The sequence below is a fragment of the Aedes albopictus genome, chromosome 2 (assembly GCF_035046485.1).
Source record: "Aedes albopictus strain Foshan chromosome 2, AalbF5, whole genome shotgun sequence".
NCBI classification, from domain to species: Eukaryota; Metazoa; Arthropoda; class Insecta; order Diptera; family Culicidae; genus Aedes; species Aedes albopictus.
This window is the reverse complement of record NC_085137.1, coordinates 34,720,323-34,736,134: the sequence shown is the minus strand read 5'-3', so window position 1 is coordinate 34,736,134 and position 15,812 is coordinate 34,720,323. Positions and strand designations below refer to the sequence as shown.

Sequence of the window (15,812 nt, the reverse complement as noted above, 5' to 3'; positions counted from 1 at the left end):
ACATCTTTTTCAGAAAGGTCTTGGAGGTCCGATATTATGAATACAGTAATATGTGGCTGGCAACGTTCTTGTCATACTACACCTTCTGACCTCCTTATCGAACCAAAGTTGTTCGTCTTTGAGCAGTCAGTATCTATCACTTGTCGTGCTTCAGTGCTCAACACTTGGCTAGATCAGATTGTTGAGGTTGTCACCTACTGCGTTGATATCTGCTAATTACGCTTTGGTGGTATTCATTAGCCACAATTTCTGCTGAGACGCGCTGGAAACTGAAACGCAACGATCGCTAAGTTTTTGAGTTTTTACTATGTACTCGAATCTTTCACGACGAGATCACAGTATATGTTTGGTTTTTTGGAGGTCCGTACATCAGTATCTAATGTAATTAAAAATAATAGATTATTTGTAGATCTACAATGATGTATCAATCTTCTTTACCCGGTGCGTCTCCAGAAGCCCCTACCTAGTAACACCTGTCTTCATTCATAAACCGCAATGATGTCATCTTTCTGTGCGGGCGTTCCTGAGAAACATTGCATGTATTCCGCATTCTCCTTCCATCGTCAATCTTGGGGGCAGTCGGCAAAGCGGCAGCAGCAGCACTGTAAAGGAGGCTTTGGAGGATCATTAGTTTAATGACCTCATCCTGTTGATGCTTCCTGTTTGTGGTACCTACATTCTAGTATTTTTTCATCAAACACACTGCGGCTGCAACACCACCCAACCCAGTGTTGCCAGATCGAAGTGCTGCGGACGACTACGGGACCGGCCCCGTAACGTGACTCGGAAGCCATAAAACGGTCCATTTCACTCGGCTGCGTTGCGTGAAGGCACATCAAAGCGATTACGGTTGATGAAATTTACCTTTCTGGCACCGCCGGATTGGAGGATTAATGGAACGTGTTTGCCCGGGACGCCGTTGCAACAAAGTCTGCAAGACTGACTGGCCTGGCGGTGGTGGCAATTGCAGCAGTCAGCTACCTGGCATGTTGACTGACTGACGGCTTGCCTGTCCTCTACGATACTCGCTCGGCGCACGAGAGAAGATGAAGATCCGGTTGGCAAGTGCTTTTCTTTGTTTGGCGGGCGGAAGCAACCCCTACCACTGACTGCTCGGTACTGGACTGGTTGGGGCAAACCAACAAACAACAAGTAGGTAGCCAAGACGGAGATGGAGCAGAAAGACCTTTTCAGTTGCACCAAACCGCCACGAACGTCTGAATGCATCGTCGAGTGTTAATGAGGCAAAGCATGAATTACTGTTTATTTATGGTTTGGGTTGAAAAGTGTTTTCCTTTCAAACTGCTACTAGAAGATGTGGTTTTGAAGGTGTAAGTAGGTGGTCGAGAACACTTTGAGTTTATTTGGTGCGAGTTTAGTTATGAAAATAATAATATTGGGAAATACATTATTTTGTTCTGATGTAAGAAAGTTTAAGGTTCCGCGGAACGCTCTTTGCATTTGAACATACCCACAAATATCGAAAGGTCAAATTGTACTCACCCATCACCGAGTTGACGATCAGCGTTAACACGATGATCCACTTGTACAGCCGTAGCTGCTTGTAGCACCGAAAGTTGTGATACCGGCTGAGCATGATAATCTTGGAGATCATTTTGATCATCTTGATCACTATCACCAGGATTTTCTTCATTCCGGCTGCGCAGGTTTTTTTAGGGTGGTATGATGTTCACGAATACGATGACGAAGACGACGACGACGATGACACTACTGGAGATGATGACGACCAACAACGACGACGACGACGATGATGATGACGGATGACGATAACGATATGGTTGAAGATGCGGATGAACGAGAGAGCAAGACTTTTTTTTTATCTGAACTACGGATTTTGAGTTTTCCTGTCCTCTTCTTTCGAGTCAGTGTTGCAGGTTTGTTCCACAGGGGTTGCGTTCTTTTATTGTTGTTTTGTTTGCTGTTGTTTTGCTTCTGGTTGATGGTCGAACGCTCTTCCAAGCGAATGTCTGTTAGTTGTTTTTTTCCTTTCTTCGGTTTCCGGTTCCGGTTTTATTTTAATTTGTTAGTTTTATGCTACTGATATTATTACTTGTGTCCTTAAGTAGAGATGAGTCGCTTTCTAAATACTTTTAATAACAATATGCTATTAGTTGATGTTTATTTTTCATTGATAAGTTTGTCTGTTTATTATTGAGTTTTCCAAACATATTATTCGAACTATTTTGCTTTATTATTAAGATGGATTAAACTTCCTGTTCCTTTATGGTTATCTTTTATTAATATTAATTCAATTGGTTGAAAATTTGTTAAAGTACTATTGATATTATTATTATTGAATTGCAGCAAACTTGTCTTTGTTTATGAAACGTATTATTTCAATGTTTACGAGTAATATACTATGCTTGTCATTGTTTTTATCATTAATCAATATCAATTACTTTTTAATCCAATTATGATTTACTGTACAACTCTCAAACGAATTATTCATCCGAGTTTATCGGTTGAGAGATTTAGATATTTATTCGCATAGCTGTTCGATGAGTGCTACGTTTCGAATTTCGAGCTTTGCTGTGGGATGAATATTCTATTCCGTTGAAATGTCCGAGTACGAGATCTTTTCGTGCGTGAGTGAGCTTTACTACTTTCCGCCAACTTTTGGTTCACGAAAACGGAACTGGAGTCAGCCTGTAGGTGCTACTCGGTGAGCGTGAGTGTGTTTATGGGTGTATCTCCGTCTCTATCTCTCTCTCTCTAAGGCGTGTTAATAGAGATCCGGGGACCAATTCCAAGTTGCCTAGACGGATCGAAGCGTGGCAGTACGTGGTTTTGCGTGTCTAAATGTATATTTCTAGACCAGTGCCAGTATCGAAAACCTACGAGTAGTAGTGCCTGTAGTCTGTGTATCAGTCAACAAGAGATAATTCCTGGCTCCGCCACCTCTGGCGACACGTTCGTTCAGCGCGCACCTTCTCTTTCCGCTCTATTGGCTCAATGTCACTCGATATCCTGCTGCCTTCCCCGTCCACCGGCGATGATGATGGTTTTGTCCTTCAGCTCGCCAGTTGTTCCGGTTCGCATAGCAATCCCCTTCCACCTGGTGATGCTTTCATGACTTAGACCGAACTGACCCAGGCAATGACGGTCGATGGAAGCGCGAACTCCAATCGATTCTATCACCACCGCTCCGGTACCGGCGACTGTTCCAGCAACAACTATTTCCGCTGGGTCTTATATTTCCGGCGCTAATTATCGCCCTCGGGTCGGTGTTGCTGCTGCTGCTGCTGCTGTTGCTAGTGCCGCTACTCCGACTGCTGATGATGATGGTGGTGGTGCTGGTGGATTTGCAGCCACTGTCACCGGATGTGTTCGATCGAGTGAAAATGCACATTGGAAATACCGAATGTTGGCCACAGGGTTTCGTCCTATCACTGCTGGCTTTCGGCAACACTCACACGGGATGTTTGATGTGCGATATTTTTCACGTTTTGGTGGTTTTCGAATCGATTTCTACGCCTCAGTTATTGGCCATGGAATTCGGCGGTTCCGGTTTAGCTTCGGATATTTTGGATTGTGCCGATTCACTGGATGCGATCTGAAATGGAAATAGTAAAAATTAATGAGTCAGCTTGATGTTTTCATGTCGGTTGAAGCGGTTTTGAATGTTACTATCTGAGTTTTGAGCCTTCTTCGAAAAACGTAAGAATGGTTGACAAATGCTGTGAAAATCGAATGTAATGAATAACGTCTTCTACAGAAACAGGTATATAAACCAATTAAAGTACCCAACGAATTACGGTAAAAAAGCGGTTTCGGAGGTGCCAATCATAACTTGTGATGAATATAGATTATTTCATGCTATTTAGTATCATAATTTCAATTTTATATAACTCGTTTAATTCTTAAGAGAATTTCTTGGCTTTTCAGTCCGATTGTGAGATCAAAAACACCTTATGTTCTCTTACTCCGACGTTTCGATCCGTATCGGATCTTTTTCAAGGAATCGAGTTTTTGGTCGTTTTTTCGTCATGTAGATTTTTCAATCTTTCAACCGTCATTTGATATTCTAGTTTCCCGTCCGTACATACAGTAGCGAAAGAGGTCCGAATCCCGATCCCTAGTGATTTAAGTTACAGTTTTCCGGATGAAAGCGGACGGGAAACTAGAATATCGAATGACGGTTGAAAGATTGAAAAATCTACATGACGAAAAAACGACCAAAAACTCGATTCCTTGAAAAAGATCCGATACGGATCGAAACGTCGGAGTAAGAGAACATAAGGTGTTTTTGATCTCACAATCGGACTGAAAAGCCAAGAAATTCTCCTAAGAATACACCAAGAACAGTCGTAATCCATCAAATAACTCGTTTAAGTATCATAATGGCCACATGTGCACACTGCCACATGGGCCACATGCAACTGAAATGAGTTGCAATATGCAACTCATTTATGGAGCATTATGGAACTGTTTTTTATTATGCAATTTCAGTTGCTAAATGAATCAGTGCGGAAAATGTTGCCATTATGATACTACATTATTAAAAACAGTTGCATAATCGTCATTATGCGACTCATTTGAGTTTTTCAGCACTTTTCGTATTTATCTACAGTCGAAGCTCCATGAGTCGATGTTCCTTGACTCGATATCGACTGATGGAGGTTATTTTGTCCATACTGATAAAATATGTTACTATGATGGTCCTCCCGAAAGATTTTTTGTTCCACTACTCGATTTTTCCTTGAGTCGATGGTCCCTTCAATATCGACTCATGGAGGTTTTACTGTAATCTAATCTAACTCGGCGAGCCTTTATGAATATACGACTCGTACTGAAAAAAAAAACAACTAATTACAACTCGTTACATAAACAACAATTGTTTGTGTATGGTATCAACAATTTGTATATGGTAAGAATAATACACCAAAAAAGCTTGACTACGATTAGTAGGAATAAGCATACATTATTTTGTGTAAGAAAAATGTAGACAAACGATGTAGACGAAATATTGTGTTTACATTGACGGCAAACCTTTTTTTGTGTCGATAAAAGGTCGATTTTTTGTGCATTTTTAATCAAAAATTCTTAGAAAAATATGCATATGTACTATTTTTTTAATTTTCAACTATGAAAGTTTTATCTGATAGTACTAGTTTCTGTCAAGCCTGCCTGAAACTTCTTGCAATCTGTAAAAACCCCAAGAAGCCCCTCTAAAACCCTCATAAAACTCTTATGTAACTAATGTGTATATTGGACTTAGTTTATGTTAATGCATAATAGAGTGCACTCAAATGATCATTAACAACCATTAGAGCGTGAGGACGCGCAAGCGTTTGCGTAACTGCGCAAACGATATTATAAAATCAATAAAAAGAGCTTGGATGGTCTCTTCTGTAAACAGCACTCAAGCGTACAAAAAGTGACTAGTTAAGCCCGAAGAAACCTGTGTACCTCTGTTTATCTCAAAAGCAGCCCAATGCACTTTATCGTCGTTCAGATGCAAAAAAAAAACTATGAAATTCGCTGCTCAATAACCGTTATCGAGCTTTACTCGAACGAGGGTCAACTTGTTTTGTATTAGTGCACAGCGCTACTCACACAAATATAACATGCCATGCGAATATGCATATAAGGTGTAGAACAAAAATCCATGCAGCCAAAGCTTCGTGTTTCGTCGTGTGTTTAAAGATAAAGAGGAGCCGATCACTCCTGTTGGATGTTAGGGGCCATCCCAAGCAGGGGGTTCAGCCTGAAACCACGCAAGCCACGGCGGGGGAGGGGGGGATGGGTTTTCTAAAGTTCATTACCGTAAACCGGGGTCAAATTGATCTTCGGGTCGAAATTGATCATACGTTTTTCGGTTAGGTTTAGCATTTTTTAAATAATTACCTTTCAACTATCGTGCAGTTGGGAACCGATACTAAACGATATTTGCTTGGGAACTATTTGAAGTATGTTTTATCTAATGGAAAATCGTCTGATCAATTTCGACCCGAAGATCAATTTGACCCCGGTTTACGGTACCAATTTTATAAAACTTGCAATAAAACTGATTTATAAATCCAAAACTCTTGATAACCTCTTTAAGAGCATCTTCCGGCTAAGTGGACCACTCTCGGAGGGGTTTTGCAAACCGCATTAAGAGTAGCAATAAACCCGTTATAAAACCTAGTTGAAAAATGTTCCATTCTCGATTGTTCTTGTTTTTTTTTTCAACAAAAGCTGTGACAGCTCAAGATGCAGAGAAGCTTCTTCGATGGCACGTAAAGTTCAAGAGGATACATCATTCGTAAGTAGAAAGCGATCATTTCAAAGTAATATTTTAGTAGTTATTGTGTTGGTAGGCTTATGCGCATTCAATTTTACCGTGAATATTGGGGTTGCAGAAACATAAAATTAACGCGCTTCGAAAATAGTGAATATTCTCATCTTCTAATGAAATAAAACAATTTGTTAATTTGGTAAAACTATCTCGAATCACAAGAAAACTCAGCAGAGAGATTTTATTTATGTGAGCATGTTATGGAAATGGTGGCAAGCTATCAATTATTATGGCGACGACCATAATCAGCGAAAATAAAACGAAAGCAAGTTTTCTTTTATGATGACCGCAATAAACCTAGCAATGTCGTAGTTTCTGCTTTTCCACCAACAGATGTCGTTATTAATCGAATGGATCGTCATCTGTTGAGAGTTTTAACAGTTCAATTGTGGTAATAATGATTGCCAGAAGGTTTACATATCGAAAAGTTTTGTTTACTCTTGAAATCTGTCTTTATGGGTATCTTCAAGTATACTATAAAACATTATATCAACGGTTTTCATAAAAGCAATCATAAAACTGTGAGTTTTTATTATTGCTGTAATAAAACCCTAATAAAAATCAAACAAAACCAATCAGTAATGGAATTGTTACGTGACTTTCAAACTTTGTTAAAAACTTCCGTATTTTGAAACTTTATTCAAGTTTCACCTTGATGAAAGTATAACTCAGCTTAAGAACGTTCTTAAACCATAACCAGCATCTATTCTTAACCTAGATGGAGTGAAATATTTCAATAGAATGCCCAAATTGACGGTTTAAAAATTTGTAAATAGCTGAATGGGTGTTTAAATCATGTTATTTTAGCTTAACCTTCCAGGACGCGCGCCATCAAGCAACCGAAACTGCACCGCGCTCGCGCTGTATATGAAAAGCGAGTTTTTTTGGTAGTGTTGTACTTATTACAACAGCGCGCGCTGAAGGGTTAAATAACCAAACACCACTTCATACTGAAAATTACTTAAAGATGACTCACTTTACCTTTCCAAAAAAAAACTACTTTAAGCATTGTTTGTAACTAGTACTGAGTCATGAGATCCATAAATATTTTATATTTGAGGGACGTAAGACCTGCTGTGAAGCGATATACCTCGCTTATAACAACTACCAACCCTTTAATGAAAAACCGTATTTCAATTGGTTAATGTGCATCTTTTCAAAGCATATTTCATGCATTACATCAAAAACTTATAATATGATCAAGAACTAGAATGTTAGTGTAGTTCAATGGTAGCTAACTAAGCTTCATGCAGGGGCGTTTAATTTCGTTTCAATGATACACTTTCATGCAACATTTGAATGAGTCACTTTATCTGTTTGACACACTATTCGAGTCTTTCTTTTCGATTCGGAAAACGTTCTCATTCATCGTAGCACTCGGTAGTCTCTCTTCGGGGTGGCGTTGCTTGTGCTTCACTCGGCAGAGCAGTAGTGTCTCACTCTTGCGCGTTAGTCTCTCAATGGTTACGGTTAATTGGATTTAAGCGGTCTTGTGTTCCTTTTTCATAAAACATAATAATCATTCTATTGGCGTGCACCACTATTTGAAAAAATGTTTTAAATAGTGGTTTTAGCACATTGAAATTTTTCAATGACCCACAATTGAAACGAAAATCCAAAGTGTTTCACTTCAATTTTCAAACACACTTGTTTCAGTAGCAATAATGAACGAGCGTGTTGGAGTGTGAGTTATGAAACATCGCAGCTGTCCCGTCGCATGGGAAACGATTTGCTACAGCTTTCGTGCGTCATGTTTTCCTTTCGAAATTGCACATCCCTGGTCATGTGTTGCAAGTGACCCCACAGATGGGGTAACTTGCAACAAGCATGTATTTCACACCTCCTTTTTAGGTGGCAACGTATTTTGGTAAATAAAGTTCTGCATAGTATTCTACTCGTGGTAATTAGTGTACACGATGATTTACAGTATGTTTGAAATGTTTCGATTTTCAATGATATTGCTTCAAAGTCGAAAAGTGTTGCAAGTTACCCCATTTGCCGGTACTAATCTGCAACACCATCTACTGAGAAGCGCTGACTTTGTTGGTTAGCCACAGTTGACACCAAGCCCGAATAAGACCGAAAATTAGTCCTCTAATGGTCCTCGCATCCGAGAAGTACCACTCAGGGAAAGGTGTACCACTTAAGGCTATAGTGGTTCTCGCCATAGTTAATATTTAGAATTTTTACAAACTTTGAACTTCAAGGGGTATTATATTAGCAAGACTCAAACTGTATCTTAATATCAAAACAGCCTATTTGGCTTCGATTCGGCTACATACACTTTCGAATTCTCAAAAAATTCTCAACCTGCACAAAGAGAAAATTTTGTTTCCAACTTCAATGAGTTCACTTACTATCCATGCCCGCATCCAGGCATGTTAGTGTGCAAGGTTTCACACCGCTCCAAATCTAGGACGCAATTCCGTAGGTAGGAAGCTCACGAAGCATTCTGAGAGAGAGGATGCTGATTGTGATGCTGTTTTACCGCGTCAACGAAGCCTAGCTGCCTGTGTTAGGTGGAAAACTGTCGTGAAAAGGTGGAAACACAATTTATCCCTCACCGGGAGAGAGCATTTTCGTGCTAGTAATTATCGCGATTCGCCTAATTACGGTTATTATTGTATAATCGGGCGGGCCTCAACGCTTAGAATTGTTTTGATCATTTCCGGTTGAGGGTAAGTTCAGAGGTTTAAAGAGAGCATCACACTTGAAAGGGTTTCAACTAGATGGGTATTCAAATTTCCGGGAACAAAACCAGCCAATCCACCTAGGTTATCTTGTACGCCGTTTCGGTGTATTGTGAAGCCGTCCCACGTCAAAGCATCCTGTCAGGAATAAAAACATTTCTTATATTTGCCTACAGCCATATGAAAATGTAGCACAAAATGAAAATGAAAATGCTCCGTTAATCTCGATGGAAATTTCTCAAACAGGGCTTAGCTATACGTACACTCGTTTATTTGAACAAAATTTCGCAATAAATTGAAAAATATTTTCCATTTATTTATCTTCATCCTTACTCCGAAGCTACTGATGGTAAGAGTATTCACTTCGCTCCAGGTGAGATAGTCCGTTCTTCCGTGCAGCGCCTTATCCCAGACGGTGTGCTAGCTTCACTGAAATTCGTCGAATCTCAATTTTAACCAACCACCTTGTGGGCACTTCCGCTCCACTACGCACTTTCCATGCAATATGAAAGAACAATATTTGTCTATACACTTTTGTGTTGCTTTCAAAGATTACGAAACAATAACCTCCCGCCTATTCGAGAGAAGACGTTCTTACGATTCATCGGAAATCTTTATGGACAGGTGTATACGTCTTGTACCTATGTATGTAAGCGCAATAGAATCGACTAGAAATAAAATTGAAGCGGATCCAGCAGAAAACTGTGCGCTGCGTGTACAACTGCAGGGAAGGCATTTCCTACGAAACACGTGCGTTTGACGTCGGTCGGTTACAATTTCACATCGGGCGTTTCTTATTGAATTGATGGGCATCAAGGCATACGAACGGAAAACGGAACAGAGAGACCTGTCAAATCAATTTTGCGCGGCGGATTGTATATGTTCTGTCTTGTGAGTGCTTGTTAGTGTTCCCATGTTATGGTTATGGCATTTTCGTACAACAACAGGAGTCTTTCCATCTGCTCACCTAATTGGTAGCGTATTGATGAATGGGGCCCTGGAGTAATCGGATTTTTCGGAGATGAGAGCTGGCAGTCGAAATATTGCCACCCCTGTAATGGTTGTTTTTCTCTCGAAATTTATCTGACGTGTGAAATATATCGTGAAACATTTTTTTTATTTTATTGATTGAATACATCATGAACAAATCTTTTCATTTTATAAAACTATATGAAATCCAATCTAGATTCTTATGTACTGCAAAACCTAGAGCGATATGCCAAATATTAACGTGAATTATGCTGTTTTTATTACGTCGTCTAAAAGAGCCAATCCAATGCTAAATATTTATTACAAGAAACAGAAGAAACTATCAAAAAATTGAATCATGTTGAAAAAAAAATCAACTAGGGTCTGGGACCATTTGGGCAGGAGTACCTATTTTGGGCACTTGCTGCTACAACTCAGTCAATTTCAAACCGATTGACTTGAATTTTTGTACATGGCTAGATACTGTGCCTAGCTGACCGTGTCTCAAAAATCAAGTCAATCGGTTGAAAATTGACTGAGTTATAGCAGCAAGTGCCCAAAATAGGTGCTCCTGCCCAAATGGTCCCAGACCCTACATATTGCACGCTTCCGAAAAAGCAGCATCCTCTTAAAAATAAAACCCATTACAGCATTGTCATGCTATCTCCCGAAACCCTCACTCACACTCGGGGTCCATCGGTTATTTTTCCTTATCTCCCGTTCATGCCACCCGCATTTTTCACGCTTAGTTTCCCTTTGACGACGTGACGGTACGACGACGGTATGATCCAGTGTGTGTAGTGATGACGTACAAACTCGCAACAACACACGCAGCAGTCTTAATACTGCTCCCAAACGTATGCTACACGCTACAGCACATTCCGAATACTGCGGGCTACTTCGGTTGATGCAGAGCCCCTAACGCAAACACAAAGGAAAGGAACACGGAAAGGAAGTGACACGGCATGAGGAACATAATGAGCAACATATGTATGAGCTCTTGCCCTCTTGTTTCACTTGTCAGAGATATTTACAAAAGTTTGCATTATATGTGGTAAATATGCTCATTATTACTTGAAATTAATTTGAACCCCAGTTAAACAACGGGCTCGTTGGTCTAGGGGTATGATTTTCGCTTAGGGTGCGAGAGGTCCCGGGTTCAAATCCCGGACGAGCCCACATGGATTATTTTTCTATATTATTAATGCATTGATTTTACATTCCAAGCCATTTTTCCACAAGTTATATGCTATTAGCACAGACAAACAGACGTCTCACTTCCCATCGTTTCCCTTTTTAACGGATTATTCAAATATTCCGTAGTTCGCAAATCGCTCGCTCATGGCACTCGCATCGCTTTTGCTCCTGTTTGACGGTTGCTCACTACCGCCATCTACTCAGTGGGTTTGCGTACTACAGCATAATTAGCATTGGGCGAATATGTTTGCGTGACGATGATTTTTATCGCATTTTGTTCCAAGTGATACGTCTATTTGTCTGTGCTATTAGTGTAGCATTAACACCGTGGTTTGTTTTCTCTGTGATGTACCACCTTAACTGGGACAGAGCCACAATTAGGTACAATTCGACAATGATTCTTCATTAGGGCCTAACTGACTTTTCCGATTTTTCTTCATTGATCCTTTCTTTTTGTCATTAGAGAATATTGAGTTTTCCAATTTTTTTTTTTGCTAAAATACGTAGAGGACGGCAACCCAAACTAAAAATACATTGTCCAATTGATCATTTTTGTATTCGTTTACCGCGTGTCAGACACGAAGGTGAAGTCCATAAATTACACACCCACTCCATCCTAAATAGCATGTTCGGTCCTTTTTTGACGAAATTAGTACAAAGAACTACACTGCCTATGATCGCATATCAGTCCCATATTTTCTGGGACATCATGGGCAGTACAGGGGATAGACAAAATGATCGGGACAGGCAAAATTTTAAATTTTCAAAAAATGTTCAACTAGCTGTAACATTCCGAAAAGTGCATCAAATATTCTTAAATTTTCACTGTCAGTGTATCAGTGGTCCAAATTTGGAAAATATCGTGCTATTCTGCACGATGTTGTAAAGACTATTGAAAAAGGCATTATTATCCGAAAGCCAACTTTAAGCTGTTATCTCTCTGGATTCAATGAACCGATTGCAAAAAAGTTTTGATCATTTATGACTTATAAAATGAACTCTGAAAAACATTTGACTGAGTTTGAAATTTATGACAGGAAAAAAAAAGTAATAGCGATTTCATTATTTCATGATTTTTTAGTAAATTGCTCTATTTTTAATACGCATCCCATTACTTTTCCAATTTATTAGCGGCTATGTTGTTACTTTCCTTCAAAACACATTTATATATATGTAAGTGAATTAGAGGGAAATTAAATTATCTATAATTTGCATCTTGAATTTTGTAACGATGTTGAAGTTTTGAATAATTTGATATTTTATTAGAAAAACAATCTAATCGTTATATTTTTTTTCCGTGCTAAGAATTTTAAGTTAAGTCAAATGTTTTTCACAGCTCGTCCTATAAGACATAAATGCTCAATATTTTATTGCTTTTGGTTCATTGGATCCGGAGATATAACAGTTCAAAGTTGACTATAAAATAATTATACCTTTTTCAAGAATCTTTATAACTTCATGGAGAACAGCCCAATCTTTTCCAAATTTGGACCGCTGATACATCACTAGTTGATCAACTTGCAGTAAAATTTTGAGAATATTTGATGCATTTTACAAAAAGTTATATCTATTGCTAATTTAGAGAAAACTTTCCGTTTTACGGTAGAATGAAAAGCTACCGCAGCTGTCAGACTACTGATTTTCACTGCGGTATCATCGATCTACCCTAGCGAGCCCTTGCGATGCCTTGGATACGACGCCGATGATCATTGTTTGTTGTTGATTTTCAGTTCAATTCACCTTGCAATCATGCTTTGATTTGGCCTTCAGTTTCAATGATAGGATGATTTCCAAGCCTGCGGTAGGACTTTGACAGCTGCGGTAGGACTCGGCGGCTGCCGCAGAGTGGAAATTTTTCTAAAAATCCGCAATACTTGAATATTTTTTGAAAAGTGAAAATTTTGTCTGTCCCGTTCTTTATTCTACCCCCTGTATTTCGGTAGTTTCGATAATCGATATAATTGAGGCAGAGTACACCAACTGTTCAAAAAGGATGCAAAAGAAACTTTCATTATTTCTGTATTCAGCTGTTCTATTTTGAATACCGAACACGGTATTCAAAATTAAGTGTGTGGTTATCTCAAGGCCTTATCCCTCAAAAAGTTTTATTCATAAAAATTTTCCCAATGTGTTTGTGGGAATTTTAATTTGCTAACTCGACCATATTTCATTTAAATTGCCGAATTGCGGAACCGATTTCGATGGTTGTTAAATGTTCACAAAATAGACTAGACTATTTTTTTTTTTTTTTTGAGAAACTCCTTCCAGACGTTAAGGTGCCATTAGACTGTTTGATATGATGACAAATATTGCTGTGTGCGTTCAAGATGGAAACGGTGCCCAAATGCGCTTCAATCGCGGTAACACAGTGTAATGTCCTGCAAGCACGTAGTAAACCAAATTAAGCACGTTACTTTCTGAAATATCATAATTATTGTATTTTATGATGCACCTACATCAAAATAACGTCCCATAGATCAGAATTATCGAGTTCCTTTGCTTATTTTTATCAGGCCAAAAAATCGTCCAGTCTACGCCGACCATATATCGTCCGAGAGCTCAAAATTTAACAATAGTGTAATTAAAATAAAGACCTCTAGCAGTTTCTTAGAGATTCCTAAGATTCAGTATTTAACTGATATTTCTCCAGTAGTTTCTCAGAAAATTCTGGAATTGTGACAGGAACCCTTTTTTTAGTTTTCCCAGGAGCTATTCTGGAAGTTTCTCCAGGAATTCTTCAATATATTCCTCCCGGATTTTCTCCAGTTTTCACTCAGCCGTTTCTCACCAAAAAATATCCTGCACAAATTCCTTTACAGATTGTGGAGGAGTTCCTCTGGCGAATTCTTCAGAAGTTGCATCAAAGATTACTTCAGTAATTGTTAAGTAATTCCTCAAGAGATTCTTGGCGGACATTGTCCAGAGGACACTCCAAGCATTCATCCCGAAATTTCTTTTACGATTCCTTCAGAATTTCAAAAAAAAAACTTTTGTTGGAGAACATCGATAGGTTCTTTTCTGGAATTCCTCCGTAGATTTTCTCAGCCATTACTTCAGAAATTCCTCCACAAAGTTTATTTATTTCTTGGCGTTAATCCAGGAATACCTCTAGAAATAATTCATGGAATAAAAAAACAAGACATTACACCGTCTTCAACCAGAGGTTGTACAGACTGAACGAGCACTAACATATGACAACACACATAACACCTAGTGGCCCAGTGGAGAATTTTCCGAAACGCCTAGATGGCCCACGAAACTGAATAACTGAAGAACATTATTCAGATTTCCAGGCATTCCTTAAGAGATAGCTTCGAAAAATTAAACTTCTTCAGAAATACAGTTGACTCTCTATATCTCGATATTGAAGGGACCATCGAGATAGGGAGAGATCGAATTCAAGATCCAATTTATAATGCACACTAGATTGAAAACCCGTCCGTAACTAGGAAAAACCGTCAACAAACAGATGTCACTTTACCTTCCCAGAATGTTTTGCACCTATGAAACGAGATCTAGTAACCTGTAAAAACGGGCATATCGACATATGGAAAGAAAATCCAGAACAAAAACCAACGAGATCGCATCGAGATAGAGAGATATTCGAGATAAAGAGATATCGACATGTAGAAAAGTAAAATGTATGCAGATTGAATGGACCGACCAAACCATCGAGATTCTTCATTACACCAACAAAGCTAGCCATGAAAATGTTTGACATTTCTCAGGTCATTTTGACAGACCACACACATGCACGAAAAAGACGGATGATACATTCTACTTTATCGATCTTGTTGCCGTCCTTTTCATGCTCATGTTACATCTGTCAAAATGACCTGTGAATTGTCAGTCATTTTGAGGTTAGGTTGGTTGGTGTAATGAAGAATAGGGAGAGATATCGAGATATAGAACATCGACATGTGGAGAGTCGACTGTATATTTTAGTGATTCCTACAATTTTTTTTTTCCAGAGAACAAGGATTTCCTGCGAAAAAAAAACCTCTAGCAATTATTCAAGAAAAAGTTTCAGATATTATTGTTCACTTATACATTCAGATAATTTTAAGAAATTCTTTTAGGAACTCTACTTCTGGAGGAGTACATTCTTCCAGATTTGCTCCAGAACATCTTCCAAGAATCCCTTCAGAAATTTATTTAGGGAATTATTCAATTTCTTCCAATACTTTTGTATACAGTTCTGCTCAGATTCAAAAACAACTTTTTCAAGCATCCCTCCAGAAATTTTCCTAGAGTGCCCTATGGAAATCTGATGAGGGACTTTTCCAGAAACTCCTACAGGAGTTTTCCTTGAATTCCTATAAAGATTTTTCGTCAAATTCATCTAGAAATTCCTCCAGAGCAGTCACCAGAAACTCTCCAAAGATTACTTCAGATTATTTTTCATAACATTCTTCCTGGAAATTCATCAGAGCTATCTCAAGGTATTTCTCCGGATATTCCCAAGTGATTCCTGGAGAAACTACTACAAAGATTACTTAAGAAATTGCTTCAGAGAATTTTGTTAGCTTCAGAAAATTTTCAAAAAAATCTAACAATCTCCAGTAGTATCTCCAGGAATAACTTTAGATTTTTTTTTTCATGAAATCTTTGAAAAATTTCTCCAGTATTTGTAATTTTGTGATGTACTTTGTAAA

At 38.7% G+C, this 15,812-nt stretch overlaps 1 protein-coding gene and 1 non-coding gene across 3 annotated transcripts in view; one reads left to right on the top strand and one right to left on the bottom strand.

The window, feature by feature from the left end:
* The window catches only part of LOC115268599 (neuronal acetylcholine receptor subunit alpha-7-like), a 437,921-nt gene that overhangs the window by 376,146 nt on the left and 45,963 nt on the right, over positions 1-15,812 (bottom strand). For both annotated transcript variants that reach the window (XM_062849461.1, XM_062849462.1), the window contains exon 2: positions 1,504-3,574. In XM_062849461.1, coding sequence (XP_062705445.1) covers positions 1,504-1,654 — 151 coding nt within the window. In that variant the 5' untranslated portion in view covers positions 1,655-3,574. The remainder of the gene's footprint in view (positions 1-1,503; positions 3,575-15,812) is intronic.
* On the top strand, positions 11,067-11,138 carry Trnap-agg (transfer RNA proline (anticodon AGG)). Its single transcript has one exon. It is a non-coding gene; the product is annotated as a tRNA-Pro (tRNA).